At 44.0% G+C, this 13,731-nt stretch overlaps 2 protein-coding genes across 8 annotated transcripts in view; one reads left to right on the top strand and one right to left on the bottom strand.

The window, feature by feature from the left end:
- Positions 1-2,068: 2,068 nt before the first annotated feature.
- KLHL34 (kelch like family member 34) lies at positions 2,069-5,072 on the top strand. Its single transcript, XM_019667080.1, has one exon. The coding sequence runs from the start codon at positions 2,085-2,087 to the stop codon at positions 4,026-4,028; it is 1,944 nt and encodes a 647-aa protein (XP_019522625.1). The 5' UTR covers positions 2,069-2,084; the 3' UTR covers positions 4,029-5,072.
- A 95-nt stretch (positions 5,073-5,167) lies between these two features.
- The window catches only part of CNKSR2 (connector enhancer of kinase suppressor of Ras 2), a 265,333-nt gene continuing 256,769 nt past the window's right edge, over positions 5,168-13,731 (bottom strand). For all 7 annotated transcript variants that reach the window (XM_019666991.1, XM_019667006.1, XM_019666999.1 and 4 more), the window contains 2 exons: positions 9,644-9,840; positions 5,168-7,575 (listed from right to left, as the gene is read on the bottom strand). In XM_019666991.1, the coding sequence (XP_019522536.1) occupies positions 7,360-7,575; positions 9,644-9,840 (413 nt within the window). In that variant the 3' untranslated portion in view covers positions 5,168-7,359. The remainder of the gene's footprint in view (positions 7,576-9,643; positions 9,841-13,731) is intronic.

Raw genomic sequence — 13,731 nt, 5'->3', positions numbered from 1 at the left:
CCCTTAACCCGAGCACCTGCCTGCATTTTATAATTTGGCTAATAAAGTCATAAAGCAGTTCCATCTTTGACAAGAAAGCAAAATCATTTTACTAATATTTTCATGCACTTCCAGAATTATTTCCAATGAAAGACCTTGTAAATACCGATGGCATACCAGGCAGAAAAAGATAGAACTTTATCTTTCCTTGGGCTTTTTTCCCTATGAAATATAACCCCAACTGTCAGAAATACAAGTTATTTCAGATGCCCTCAAACGGTTCACTTAAAACAGATTGCCAGAGGGGCTGCATGAGAAAATAGCAAAATCAATTTCAGATGAAAGCAAAACACAGAGAAACCTCCATCCAAATTAGCAAGAAAGAAGTTCTATTAATCACTTAGTTATTTAATAGCAGGATGGAGAAGATGGGGAAATGTTTTCCTAATGTCTCAATATTGGGGTGGTTTTAGTCATCATTTCTGTGCTGGGTACATGTTGTAAAAATAACTTCATGAGGAGCTGCCCCACGAAACTCCAGCCCCTACCGAGCTTTGCAACCTTACTGCCCATTATCTTGTCACTGCATTTTAGACGTAGCAGGCAGTAATTAGATCAGAGCCTGGATAGTCAGGGAGAGAAACTGGAACGAATTATTTTCTTACAGGAAGTGGTCATTCAAAGGCAGAAAACCCAAGTCACCTACAATTTCCTTGTATACTTTGCCAAGGGATAGGCCGGGCAGGGTCCAAGAACAGGAAGGGAGACCTCAGCTGGGGTCAGGGAGCCGGGAAGCGGGTGGGGGGCAGGGAAGCAAATTCCCGAATGCGGAATGTGCGCTAGCCCTGGAGACGCGAGCCGCCTCGGGAAGGGTGCAGAGTAGGCCCAGCATCTTGCAAGGGTGAGTCCAGGTGAGGGACGTGTTACCAAGCGCCGCTGGGAGAGATCACGGATTCGACCAGGCGTGGTTCCCACCAGTGGCTCCTCTGCGCACAGCAGCCTCCTGGGTGTCAGCGCGCAAAGTAGCCTCTTAATCCCTCCTCCCGCTGGATTAATTAGGGCCTCCTCAAAACAGAAAGTTGGGAGCCAGAGGCTTCATTCCAGGGGCACGGGGGCGGGGGAGGAGGATCCACACTCCTCCAGCCCAGCCGGGCGCCCCCTCTCAGACACCACCAGACAGAGAGGCCCGGGCGACTCGCGTCTCTCCAGTGAGCGTCCCCTTCGCTGGGTTCCCGGGACCCCCTGGGGACCGGCGGCTCGCCGGGTCACCGGAGTCAGGTCACAGGCCCAGGCTGCTTCCTTCCGCGCCACGGCCCTCGGTTGGCGGCCAGCAGCCAGGGCGCGGGGCGGGGCGCTCCCGGGAGGCCGAGGCCGCGCGCTATTCCTGTCGCTGTGAGCTACAGGCCTGTTATGTGCGGCACCCAATCACGCCTCCGACCGGCCGAGCTGACCCGCGCACCCCCCGCCCTAATCCCCCAGGCTCTGATTTGATCCTCCGCGCGGAACACTCTCTCCCCCCTTGCCCCACAGCCAGTTGTCCCCGGCCCTTGCGGGTGTCCTCAGAACCCGTCCTCCTCGTCCACCCCCGGTAAGTCAGAGCCCTCGCCTCGCACTCCCGGGACGCCCCGAGCCGGGCTACATCTGCGCATCTGGGCCGTCGGAGATCCAGCACCCCCGGGAGTCAGTCCCCTCGCAGCTCGGCCCTTCCAGGTGATGGTGCGCGGCCCCTGCGGCCCCTGCGTAGGTGTGGGTTCCTCAAACTGGGCCGGGGAGGGAGCTTTAGGCAACGAGCTGACAGCCTCGGCAGCCGCCAAAACCAAACCCTGCACCCCGCCACCCATCCCAACAGACACCAAACTCCGCGCCCTCCGCCACCAGGGGCTTTGGAAAACGTTCCCCAACCGAACTGGCTCCGAGGGTCGCAGCGGGAGATCTACGGATGTGGACAAAGAAGCATCCCGCTTTAAGCTGAGCAGGCAAAAACCAGACCTTGCTACGGCCTTTGCGGCTCACGTGAGTGTCCCGGGGGTGCCGGGCTCCGAGATGCCTCCGGCCGCGCCCGGCTGGCCCCAGCGCCCGCCTGGCCGCTTCCCGCCCTGGGCATCATGAGTTACTTCCTGTCTTATTGCAAAGCTCATGGCAGCGCGCTGCTCACCGGCTACCAGGCCCTGCGCGCCGAGGGCTTCCTGTGCGACGTGACACTGGAGACCGAGGGCAGCGAGTTCCCGGCGCACAGGTCGCTCCTCGCGTGCTCCAGCGACTACTTCAGGGCCCTGTTCAAGAACCACACCCGAGAATCCCGGGCGCCCGTGATCCACCTGCATGTGCCGTCGGCGGCCGGCCTGCAGCGCCTGCTCGACTTCATCTACACCGCCTGGCTGCCGCTCTCCATGGACACCGTAGAGGACACGCTGGAGGCCGCCAGCTACCTGCAGGTCACAGAGGCCCTGGAGCTGTGCGGCCGCTACCTGGAGCGCCAGCTGGCCCCGGAGAACTGCTGCTTTGCAGCTAACGTAGCGGCGCGCTTCGGCCTGGCGCACACGCTGGATGCATCGGAGCGCTGCATTGTGCGTCACCTGAGGGAGATGCTGGCGCGGGGCGCAGGCCCTATGGGGCTGCTGGAGCTCAACCCCACGTCGCTGGTGGCCGTGCTGGGTGCCCCCGATGTGGCGCGGGTGCCCGAGTCCCGGTTGCTGGGCCTGGCGCTAGCCTGGCTGCGGCAGGAGCCCAAGGCCGAACGCCTGGTGCATTGCGCCGCGCTGCTTGAGCGCGTCCGCTTCGGCCTGGTGCCCGCCGACGTGCTGCGGCGCATGTACTCGGGCTCCGGCCTCGCACTTCCCGCCCGGGTCAAGGGCCTCATCATCCAGGCCCTCAACTACCACACGGCGCCCTCCCGCCAGCCGCTCGTGCAGGGAGAGCAGACCAGTGTCCGGAGCCCCCAAACCCGCATCTTGTTGGTCGGGGGGCTCAGGACAAGGGAGGCGGTGACTGAGGAGGTTGCAGCCCCGCGGGGTGCAGCCAGGGGCAGGGGCGCCGCGGCTCAGCCCGAGGAGGAGGAAGAGGAGCAGTTGGAAGAGGACGAGGAAGAGGAGTGGGAGCTCACCCAGGACGTGGTGGCTTTCGACGTGTACAACCACCGCTGGTGCAGCCTCACGCGGCTGCCCGCCCCACTACTGGGACACAGCGTGTGCGCGGCGGGCAACTTCTTGTTCGTTCTAGGTGGGGAGAGCCCTTTGGGCAGTGGCTTCTCTCCCTTGGCTGACGGCCCGCGGGCAGTCACGGCCCAAGTGCACCGTTACGACCCTCGCTTCCACACTTGGACGGCGGTGCCCGCTATGCGAGAAGCGCGGGCTCACTTCTGGTGCGGCGCCCTGGGCGAGGGGCTTCTGGCCGTCGGGGGCCTGGGCGCGGGCGGCGAGGCGCTGGCCTCAGTGGAGATGTATGACCTGCGCCGGGACCGCTGGACGGCGGCAGCGGCGCTCCCGCGGGCGCTGCACGGTCACGCGGGGGCTGTCGGGGACCGCGGCGTGGTGTACATCTCCGGGGGCAAGGCGCGGAGTGGCGAGGGCGGCACGAGCAGCCTCAGGGACGTGTGTGCCCTGGGCCCCGGGGAGCGGACGTGGAGCAAGAGGGCGCCTATGGGCACGGCCCGCTTTGGGCACCACATGGCTGCCCTGCGCGGCGCGGTGTTCGCCTTTCTGGGGCGCTATGAGCCCTTCTCTGAGATCGAGCGCTACGACCCCGGCACCGACCAGTGGACTCGACTGCGGCCGTTGCCCTACGACCGCTTCTGCTATGGGCTGGCCGTGGTGGAGGAGACAGCGCTGCTGCTGGGCGGTGTCAAGTGGCGGGACTCGCGCCAGGTGCCAACCCGCAACGTGGTGGGTTATGACCTCGACCTGGACCGCTGGGAGGACATCGGCTGTGCGCTGCCCTGGGCCTGGAGTGGCCTGCAGTGCGCAGTGCTGCAGCTGGCCGAAGGTGGGGACGAGGAGAGGGAGGGAGAGACCAGAGAGGCTCCTGATTTAGTGCTGGGCTTCATGGGTTAGGGCAGTCTCTGGCTACAGAGGAGAAAATAGTGCTTGAGCAGGTTTACAGAGAAACACGTGGGTTTTTCTTAAGAATGGGGCCCTGGGAACACAGTGGCTTCTGAAGGTTAAGGAGGCAAACAAGGGCTTGGCCAAAGAGGGACGTTTCCCTTTAAGCTGAGAGTGGGAGACAGGAGGGGTCAAATAGGATATATGAATCAGCTTCAGTGAGCTGGGGATTTCTAGAAATTCTCATGCTGGGCTAGAGATGGACTTTCAAAAGTAAAATATGACCCTGTTTTCCCTCTTACAGTTGAAGTGTTTCCCTAGGTGCTAAACAGTGATTACTTTTGTGCCAAACAAACAAACAAATGGCCAAAAATGTACCATCATAAGTTATATACAAGACCCAGGAAATCATAAGCTATAAAGGCTGTAATAAATAGTCCTAGAACATGGCATTATCTGAATAAACAGTGAAGGGAAAGTGCCTTGGTTAAACAGCACGAAATCATTGTAAGGAAAACTATGATTTTATCATCCAGAAACATGGTTCTGCTCTGACGGTTTAAAATAACTATGGAACTTGGATGGAAAAAAAACTCTTAGGAGAGCACCTTTTTTTTTTTTTGAGATAATGACCTAGGTTAAGTTTTTCTGTCCCTCATCCTTAGTTACCCTTTGTCTGCTTTTGCCTTAGCTTTAGGCAGCTCATTGGTTTTAAGTTTTATGTCAGCAACCCTTAGCCATAACAATGAGGCTCTTCTGGTTAAGTGGAACATCTAACAAAAACAAAACCCTATTTCTTTCATCCTATTTAAATGTTCATTCTGTAGACATGCTGTAGGTTATATTAAAACAAAACCAAAAAAACCCCCTTATTTTTGGTGGCTCCTTCACCCACCCTCCCCAATTTCCCCAAAGAATCACAGAGAAAGGAAAGAGGAGTGAAAATTTCAAGTTCATGGCAGGCAAATGGGAAACCGGCTTGATTTTACAGGGGCTCAGAGAAGATGCTTGTGTACACTGCACAGGTGATTGTTCATTGGAGTAGCAAAGTTAGAACTCATAATTGTGGAGGGATGGAAAGGTGACTGTGTGATTCTGTTACAAAGAAATATGGTGAGGACTTGATGAATAAAGTAGGTGCTTTATGAGGATGCATTAAGAGCCGAATTTATTTGACTTCAGTTTACAGTGCTGCCTCTTTCCTAGATTTGAAACTAATGCAATAAAATGTACAGATATATACTGTTAAAAGGTCTCTTTCATGCTAGGCTAGCCACAAGTCTTTTAAAATTCATTAGTTTAATTTTTACCATTTAAAACAACAGAGCCGACTTTACAAAAGGAAAAGCTGCTTAGTAGCAACACAGCTAGTCTTTCCATCAACTGCTTGCTGTTTACAGGGCACAACCTGGCCACTGTATCCATGACACATCCATCAGGTACAGATATTTTTAAGTGAATGTACACATTTGGTCTAGTAAACATCAACAAGTCTAAACACCTGTAACAAGCACACTTCATTTTAGGACGAGGTTTTTTTTTTTCCGTTTTTGTTTTTTGTTAGTTTTTTACATATACAAAATCCCACAAATTTAATGTGCGTCAATATCCATGCAGTAAATAAATGTTTTTACAAATAGGTTTTTTAAATGATAAAAATATTACACTGGACTCAAAATTCCATACAAACATTAATACATGATTTCTCATCCATTTTGACTAAATATAGGATTACTGAAAATGTGCTGTAGAAAGGCCACTCTCCTGTACAGTTGTGCAAAGTCTGCAAAACGATAAGTGATTCAATGGTGGTTTCAAAAGCAAAGAAAAAGATCCCCGCTGTGGAGTTTTTACTTTCTCCTCTACAGCAAAAATATTCACTGGCATATATCTGAACTCTTAGAGATGAAAGTACATTCACTGAGCTGTACAGGCAACAGTATAAAGCTGATTAGAAGTAGATTTTAGGATATAGAATAGTAAAGGAGGGTCCCTTCCTCCTCCTAAAAAAACAGCAAATTGTGACTTGTACGTTATGCAGCCAGACACTAAAAAGCAGCACAGTCATTATCATGCTGTGATCACTTTCAAAAACGAGATGCTTATAAATGGAAATATAAGAAGAGGACTTTTTCATAGACTTCATCCACTCTATAGAACAATTCATGAAGCTAGGAAAAACCTCTATAAAATCGTTTCTCTCATATAATTCAATGTGACAGATCTCTAAATGACCGTCATCCTCTTGCTCCTCAGGAGAGAGGTACATTTTTAGTTCGCAACATTGTTTTCTATATAATAACACATCAGGCTGTAACAAAACATATTTTACTTCCCTGCCTGAAGTAAAATTACGTATGTTTAATTAATGTACTAGGGGGAAAATTGGAAACTAACTGGAAAGTTGATTCATTTCAGTTTATACCTTGTAGCATTTTAAGAGTTGGAGTTCAAAAACATGAGTTTGGGCTGAAATTATATATATATATATATATATGTATCTGTTAGCTGCCTTTCTGGGTGTGTTAGGTGTGTTTTAAAAAATCCATTCTCAAATTCCTCTGTACACAATCAGCATTTCATCACTACAAAAATAAAGGAAGATTTAAACCAAGAAAATAAAGCAGCTCTATCTTCAATTTTGGTCTTAGTTACAAAAACATCTTACAAAGCTTTGCCCTGATACACCAGTAAGTGTCCCCATAGATTTGGAATAGTGTTTCCATTAACCAGCTTTCACAAGTTAATAGACTATTAAGACGAATATCAGATACCTGAACTTTTCTTATGTTGATGCTCTTCTAGTTTGCTTAACTCTTGTATGCGCATCTACATTTCACAAAAATAAAACTACAGCATTAAACTTTGTGCAATGTTTAAGAAAATTCTTAGAACATTTTAATAAATATAAAAAAGGTTTAAATTCTTTCCCACCCACAAGGATGTCTGCACCTGAAAAAATGTGATTTACTTTTGAAGTCTTGTTTATATAAAATTAACTTAAAGGGAGAAAAGATGACCTTAGAAAACTGCCGTTTTGTGTTTTTTTCTACTTGAAGACCACCTGTCTTCAGAATTGTTTGCAAAAGTTAATTTTAAGTCATTGAAGACAGTTGATTTTGCACATGGTAAACATAAGCTGAGCACTAACTGCATATAAAATATACAAATGCTCATTAAAGACAATGGTATAATGACCATATATAGTTTGTTTCATACAGTTTGGTGACACTGAAGTATAGCTTGTCAAGTGTCCCACACACTGATATAAAAACTACCGTATATACTTGTTCAAAGTACCAGGAGGTACCAGATGGCCTGAAGGCAGAAAACACTTACACACCTACACGTGCGTTTCAATGTACGAATGAGTGTGTGTTAGGGAGGAAGTGATTACATCTACTTCAGAAGAAATACTTAATGGGTCATTTGAGGTGGTATTTTGACAGATATCCAAGAAAAGATCGAGGTACATCTGCTTCCATTGCTGGAATTCTTTAGATGTCAAGTCTGGATTGTCTAGGACTTTATCAATAATGGCTACTTCCCCTTCTCTGGCCTGAAAAGCAAAAGGATTCAACAGTTAAGATGCAGACAAACTTTTGTTCAACTTTAAAATAAAAAGTTAACAGGGAAAAAATTAAGAAGTCCATAATAAATGACTCTGGCATACTCAAACTCAGCTATTTAGACTCAAATCCTTGTGTACTTTTTTCTACACCATATGGTATGCCTTGTATCACCCATTCTGTGTGGTTTATTTTTTCTCTTGTTTCCCATCTCTGCCTATGGAAACCTTTTTCATTCTTTAAGATCCATTTCAAAACGCCTCTCATTTCTTGAAACCTTCGTTTAACAATTGGAAAAGATGTTCTCTACCTCATAGATGGCCCATAACACTTTATCATTGCCATTGCGTGGACTTATCACATTCTGTGTCTTGAGTTACATTTGCACTGTCCTATTTTTACTGCTAGATGGTCAGTTCCTCATGCTTGCATGAGAGAGAGCATGGCCCTCCTGTCACCACAAATACATAACATTTGCAGTGCGAAAGTTATGGCTTCCTTCCTGTAGCATCAGGGGCCTGCAATGCAAAATGGCCCACCCTTTCAGAGTGGAAGTTGTCCTTCCCTAATGGGAGATTTCCATTTCCTATTCATTTCCCACACTAAAAAGTATAGGGCTCTATAGTTCATTTTACCAATGAGGGGCATTATTTACAGTGACTTATTGTCATCTTTGTTTGCCCCAGCGAGTAGGGCACAGTATCACATACCAGGTGACTCATCAATATTCACTGAACTAAACAAATTCTTTGCTACTGGAAGAAAACACTTTTTGGGAATCTACAGATCATGAAAGACAGGGGCTGAGAGAGAGAGAGAGACAGGAGTAGGCCTTTAAAATACTTGAGCCTGACCTGTTTCAAAATGCCTGCCTGCTGTCACAACCAGGCAGTTTGGACCTGGAGGTGAGGGGTGGGGGTCTGAAAAGTGGGAGGGTAAGGGTCTCTTTGGAGTAGGATTGATCACCAGAATTACTATGAATATTATATAGCTCTTTTAAAAATTCTGGTCTTAGTTACCCAAAAGCCATTAGGCTGGTCCCACAGATTTGAATAGTATTTTCATGAATACCGATTCAAAACGAGTTGACTCTGAAAACTTGGTTGCATGCTATGGGAAATTTTTTCAACTAATGCATTTTCTATGTCGTTTATCTCTTTGGTGCTCATCTATGTTTCAGAATCACAAAACGTGAGCAATACACTATGAATCAGAAATATTTCCCAAAGGAGTCCTTTGACCTTTTGTTTCTTGAAAAAACTGTGTTATATACTACTCTGTATGGTAGTTCTTTTTTGGGTTTGATTTTTCAAGGGTGCAGGGCCTGTTTAGGGAGAGTTTGTGTGGCAGCCCCCCCCCCCCCAAGCCCCCCCCCCACGCATGTGCGCAGTGAGGGGGCTCACTTTTCTGCCTCCTTCAACTTCCTGCTTCTCTGCTCCCCCTCTCCCCATCACCTTCTCCCTAATCTGGGGGTAACATAATAAGACTGGAGACAATGTAAGCACTTATGGAAATGTATAATAGGAAAGTAACATGAGAATTGGGAACTGATCGTGTAAACAGAACAATTATGAAATTTCTACATGGAACATGAATCACTGTGGCTTCACTCCAAATGTGCCGCAGGAAATAGATATGAAATATTGCAAACCCTTTTAGCACCCACTATTGCATCTGCATGCATGCTGTGTTCTTTTAATAACTATATTAATTACACTACATGGCACCTTTATCTTAGGAAAACGAAAGACTGAGAAATAACACCAGCCTTGTATTTTTGGAAAAAATAATTAATTACATCCTGTTTTCTCCTGGAACTAAGTCACATAACATTTAGTCAGTGCTTTGAGATGTTAATGAAAAGATAAGATTATTTCCTTTTTACCCACACACTTATTATTCTATAGGAACAGCTCAGTTTTAGTTTCTTCCGGTTTACCTATCTTCCCCCCTCGCCCACCCCATTTTGTATTTCTTCATCTAGTGTATCTGGTCATGGCCTTTGAACTCAGAAATGAATCTCTTGAAAGGACTTTCTCCTTCCATTTCCTTTCTTACCTTTAAAGTGCTTTTGAGAATTCTCAGCCTGTGTAGTTTCTCATTCATCACAGGATCATTGCATCTCTTTATAAATGATAGCTTGTATTCCATCTTGGTTGAAATGCGATGTTCTCCCAGTGGTGACAGACTGGCTTGCTCCAATGCCCTGTACAAATCTTGCAATGAGTCTCCTAACTTTTCTTCCCTACTTTCACCTGCAATGTCCAAAAAGAGAGAAAAATGAATCCAGTGTAATAAACAGTTATCTGACACTCCAAAAATCTACCAAAAAAATCAAAACCATCTGAAAACAGGATAATGGATGATTGGGAAAACACTCTATTACATTAAAAAAAAAAAAAAAAGAAACAAACCCACAGCTGCTAGTTATACTGGGTAAATTAGTTACAGGCAGCCAGTTGTTATAGAATGATCAAATAATAGGATGCTCTGATTAACAAAATATTCTTTAAATAGCAAATCACTATAAATATACTGAGTCCATTAAGTTCAAGGAATTAGAGTACAAAAGGTACACAACACAGAAACAATCCTGCACATAATTTAATATTTTAAAACATTAATAAATATCCCTTATCTTTATATTGATAGGCATAGAAGTGCTGATTAAGAGAGCTCTCCTGGTTTAGCAATGAACTGATTTTTACATTTTTCCAGACTTCATAAGGTAGAATGGCATTCATTGGAGCCTATTTGATTATAAAAATCTTCCAATAATGTGCCATCAAGGATAACTAGGTTTCATGTGACTGCCATAGTAATGCCTGCCACATTGTAAATATAGTAAATGATTATAAATGATCAATAATAATGTATTAATTAAATGAAATATGGGAATATATTTATATGCAAATGTAAGGGAAAAGCTGGCACATACTAAGAGAAGCTATTCAGCATTTGTAAGACCTGGGAAGAAAATACTCCAATTAAATTTAAGTATTTTTGAGGAAAAAAACCTTACAAGCTGGTTCAGGAAAGAATCTTAGATCTATTTGAACAAATCGAACTCCCATCTTGTTCTTTAATTGCCTGAGTATTGATGTCATATCTTTCTCAACAGTGATAAACAAAGATGAACTTGGATTTTGCTTGGAGTGGTAGATAGGATTAGGGCTATATCACATTTCCTTTAACAGAGAGCCAAAGAGTTCTATTTGAGAAATTACTAATTGTTTTGGCCAAAGGAATAAATATGAAATGTTGTCCATGTGAATATTTTAGGGTTTCTGAAATAGGTAAAAAATAAAAGACTGTCTAATTGGTAATAATAATAGTTAATATTAATATGTGCCAAGAAGTAGGGTAAATGCTTAACATTCATAATCTCATTTAATCCTTATAACAATACTAAGAGAAGATCTATTTGATTTTCATTTTATAGTTGTGGAGCTAGAATTCCAACCGGGCAGTCTAGCTCCAGAATCCATGATTTTAACAAGAATTCAATACTGCTAATTTTGTCAGTAATCATTTGAGCTGTGTATTTAACAGTAGGTATTAATGATTGTGAGATGTCCTTAAAATACAGCACTCTTAAATTTTTTTAGAGTGTACCTACAACTGCCCCCAAAGCCCACAAACACAGTACCTTAACTTAAAAGGATCGATCACCTTTAAGATTAAAAAGTAGCTTCATTTAAGTTTCACATTCAATGTATGGCTCTGCTGCTGAGGTTAGCAGCTATTGTTAGGTATGATTATTGAGGCCTCCCATTTAGAAAGTTCCTTGTTTTCATCAGCACATGCTATTGCTAATTCCTCTATAATGAATTTTAATTTCCTAATCATATATCTACATTACAACTATAATCTAAAAATACAAAAATCCCTTTAAATAACAGCTTTTTAATTCTCTGTTGGCTCTTTCTTGAATGTTTACAACACCTAGAGGATTTTGAGGGATGGGTGGATGGAGGACTATAAAAAGAAGGAACTGCTTTGTGGGTTAAGAGCCAGATTGAAATGAGGTAGGGAATTTTAATCAAGAATGGTTTGGAAACAGGAAGGCACAAAATCACAAGGTCATTCAGAATAACTAAATGGAGTTGTAAAAACAAGGATATATTTTAACAGCATAATTCCATTTCATAAAATCATAGGCCAGGAAAGGACCCCGAGGAATTACTTAGTAGTTATCATTCTTTTTGCCTCAAGGCAAAACTGCATCTAAAGCTAGATGTAATTTCATAGAGTAGAGAGTGGGGGAGAAATGGGAGGCCTAACAGATGTGAATTATAGTAGTTTAATAGCCTAATGTATTATTAATTTTTCAGTTCTTGAAAGAAGGTAAAGAAAAAAAGAGATTCAGATTATAGTTTTAGGATTTAGGAGGCAGACGTATTTTTACATAGTAAATTTTTATTTTATAAATAACCTTCCATATTACCTAAAACTGTAGGGAGTATATATTTTGCTTAAAAAGTATTCTTACCCATGTTTCTTTCTCCCCAGTTCTTAAAGTTTGTGGAATACTGGGCCAGATGACTGATTTTTTTAAAATAAAATTTTAATGCAGTTTTACTCTAAGAAGGACAAGTAAAGATTTAATATAAAAAGTGACAAACATAGCTATTAAATAAATCAAAACTGAAAGTTTTTTTCCCTCTTTTTGCCATTAAGGGGGAATAAAAGCATTCAACCAAAAAACAACATAATTCTACAAAGAATCTGGTTTGACAGCTGTAAGAATAATTGAGTATAGATTTATCTTTGGGCAGCACATATGAACAAGGAATCACAATGAGACGGAACAGAGAAACATTTCCTAGTGATGGAAGAGTGTGGCTCTTATTAGAGATAAGTAAGCCCCCCACCCCCGACCCCTACACATCATACACATACGCAACATCACAAGACACAGTAGTGGGATGAGGAAGGATGAGGGATTGAGATGCCAGGCTACCACAAAATGCCACCAATTACTAAACATTTTAAGACCAGACAAAGAGTCCTTTTATTTTCAAAGGAGGGGTGAGGGGCAGAGTCACATTATAAATCTGATTCACTGTGTTCAACAGTCAAAACAACACAGAACTCAACATTCAAGACAAAAACAGACCTTTATTTTCTTTTATAATTTTCAATTGGTTTCCTTGATTATTTTTTTTTCCTCAGATGAATACCAATTAAGTCCACTGGGGCTATTGTGGCAACTGAAAATATGAAAGCACCTTTTTTTTCTTCTCTTTTTGCCCTCTTCATCTTCATCTCCTTCTCACTTCTCTTCTGGCTTCTCTCTTTTTTAAACCCTTGCTTTTCTTCTTCTAGAAGAGGCTTGCTTTGGAAGAGGAGGCAAGCACTTGGTGAGGTCTGCTTCCTGATTGACTTTCTTTCAACATGCCAGTTCAGCCATTGGAGCACTGGCAGAATACCAGCTCTTTTGCAATTTGAATCAATGCTTTCTGAAAGTTGGCAAAGTGTAGGCCACATGCAAACCATAGGGCATATATAGGAACCTTCAGTGATTCCTAATAAATGTATTGCTGCTACAATGAAATTTTCATTTGTTATCTAGTTTATTCAGGAATTCTGGGCCTATGCAGGAATGAATTACCTCCCAAATTATATTTATATTTACAACATGTAAATTAGTCCTGTGTCAGATGACAAACTTTTCTATTCCAATTTTATTAAAGCAAAGAGCACACATAAAGTTCTCTTTCCTATATAAAATTCCATTGACTGATAGATTTGAGGATCACAAAGAAGGTATTGATGAATTAACTTGTATCTGTGCCAAGGGAGGGTCATTTCGGGCTGTGTCATCCATGGCAGGGGCAAAAGAAGATCCCATTCATTGTCTCCCTGATACTCTAGCTACCCTAATATAGTGACTCTAGGAATGTGGTGAGCATCACAGCAGTTTATTGTTTGGTTTTTTCAGCTTGCACATGACCTCCAGGTAGTGATAAAGAAAAGCTCACAGAAAAGATTAGCTAATGCAAAATAATAGTTTGTTGGAACTTTTTGGCAAATGGATTATTAGCAGATAATAATTCATTTCTCAAATACTAAAAGTTCTTTGGTGGACGTATTTCCTTACATTCATGCTCAGTGGTTTCCAAACCTTTTGATTGTGCATCCTT

Source organism: Hipposideros armiger, unplaced genomic scaffold (assembly GCF_001890085.2).
Source record: "Hipposideros armiger isolate ML-2016 unplaced genomic scaffold, ASM189008v1 scaffold_13, whole genome shotgun sequence".
Classification (NCBI taxonomy): domain Eukaryota; kingdom Metazoa; phylum Chordata; class Mammalia; order Chiroptera; family Hipposideridae; genus Hipposideros; species Hipposideros armiger.
The sequence above is the reverse complement of the archived record's forward strand: the minus strand, read 5'-3'. Positions and strand labels throughout refer to the sequence as shown.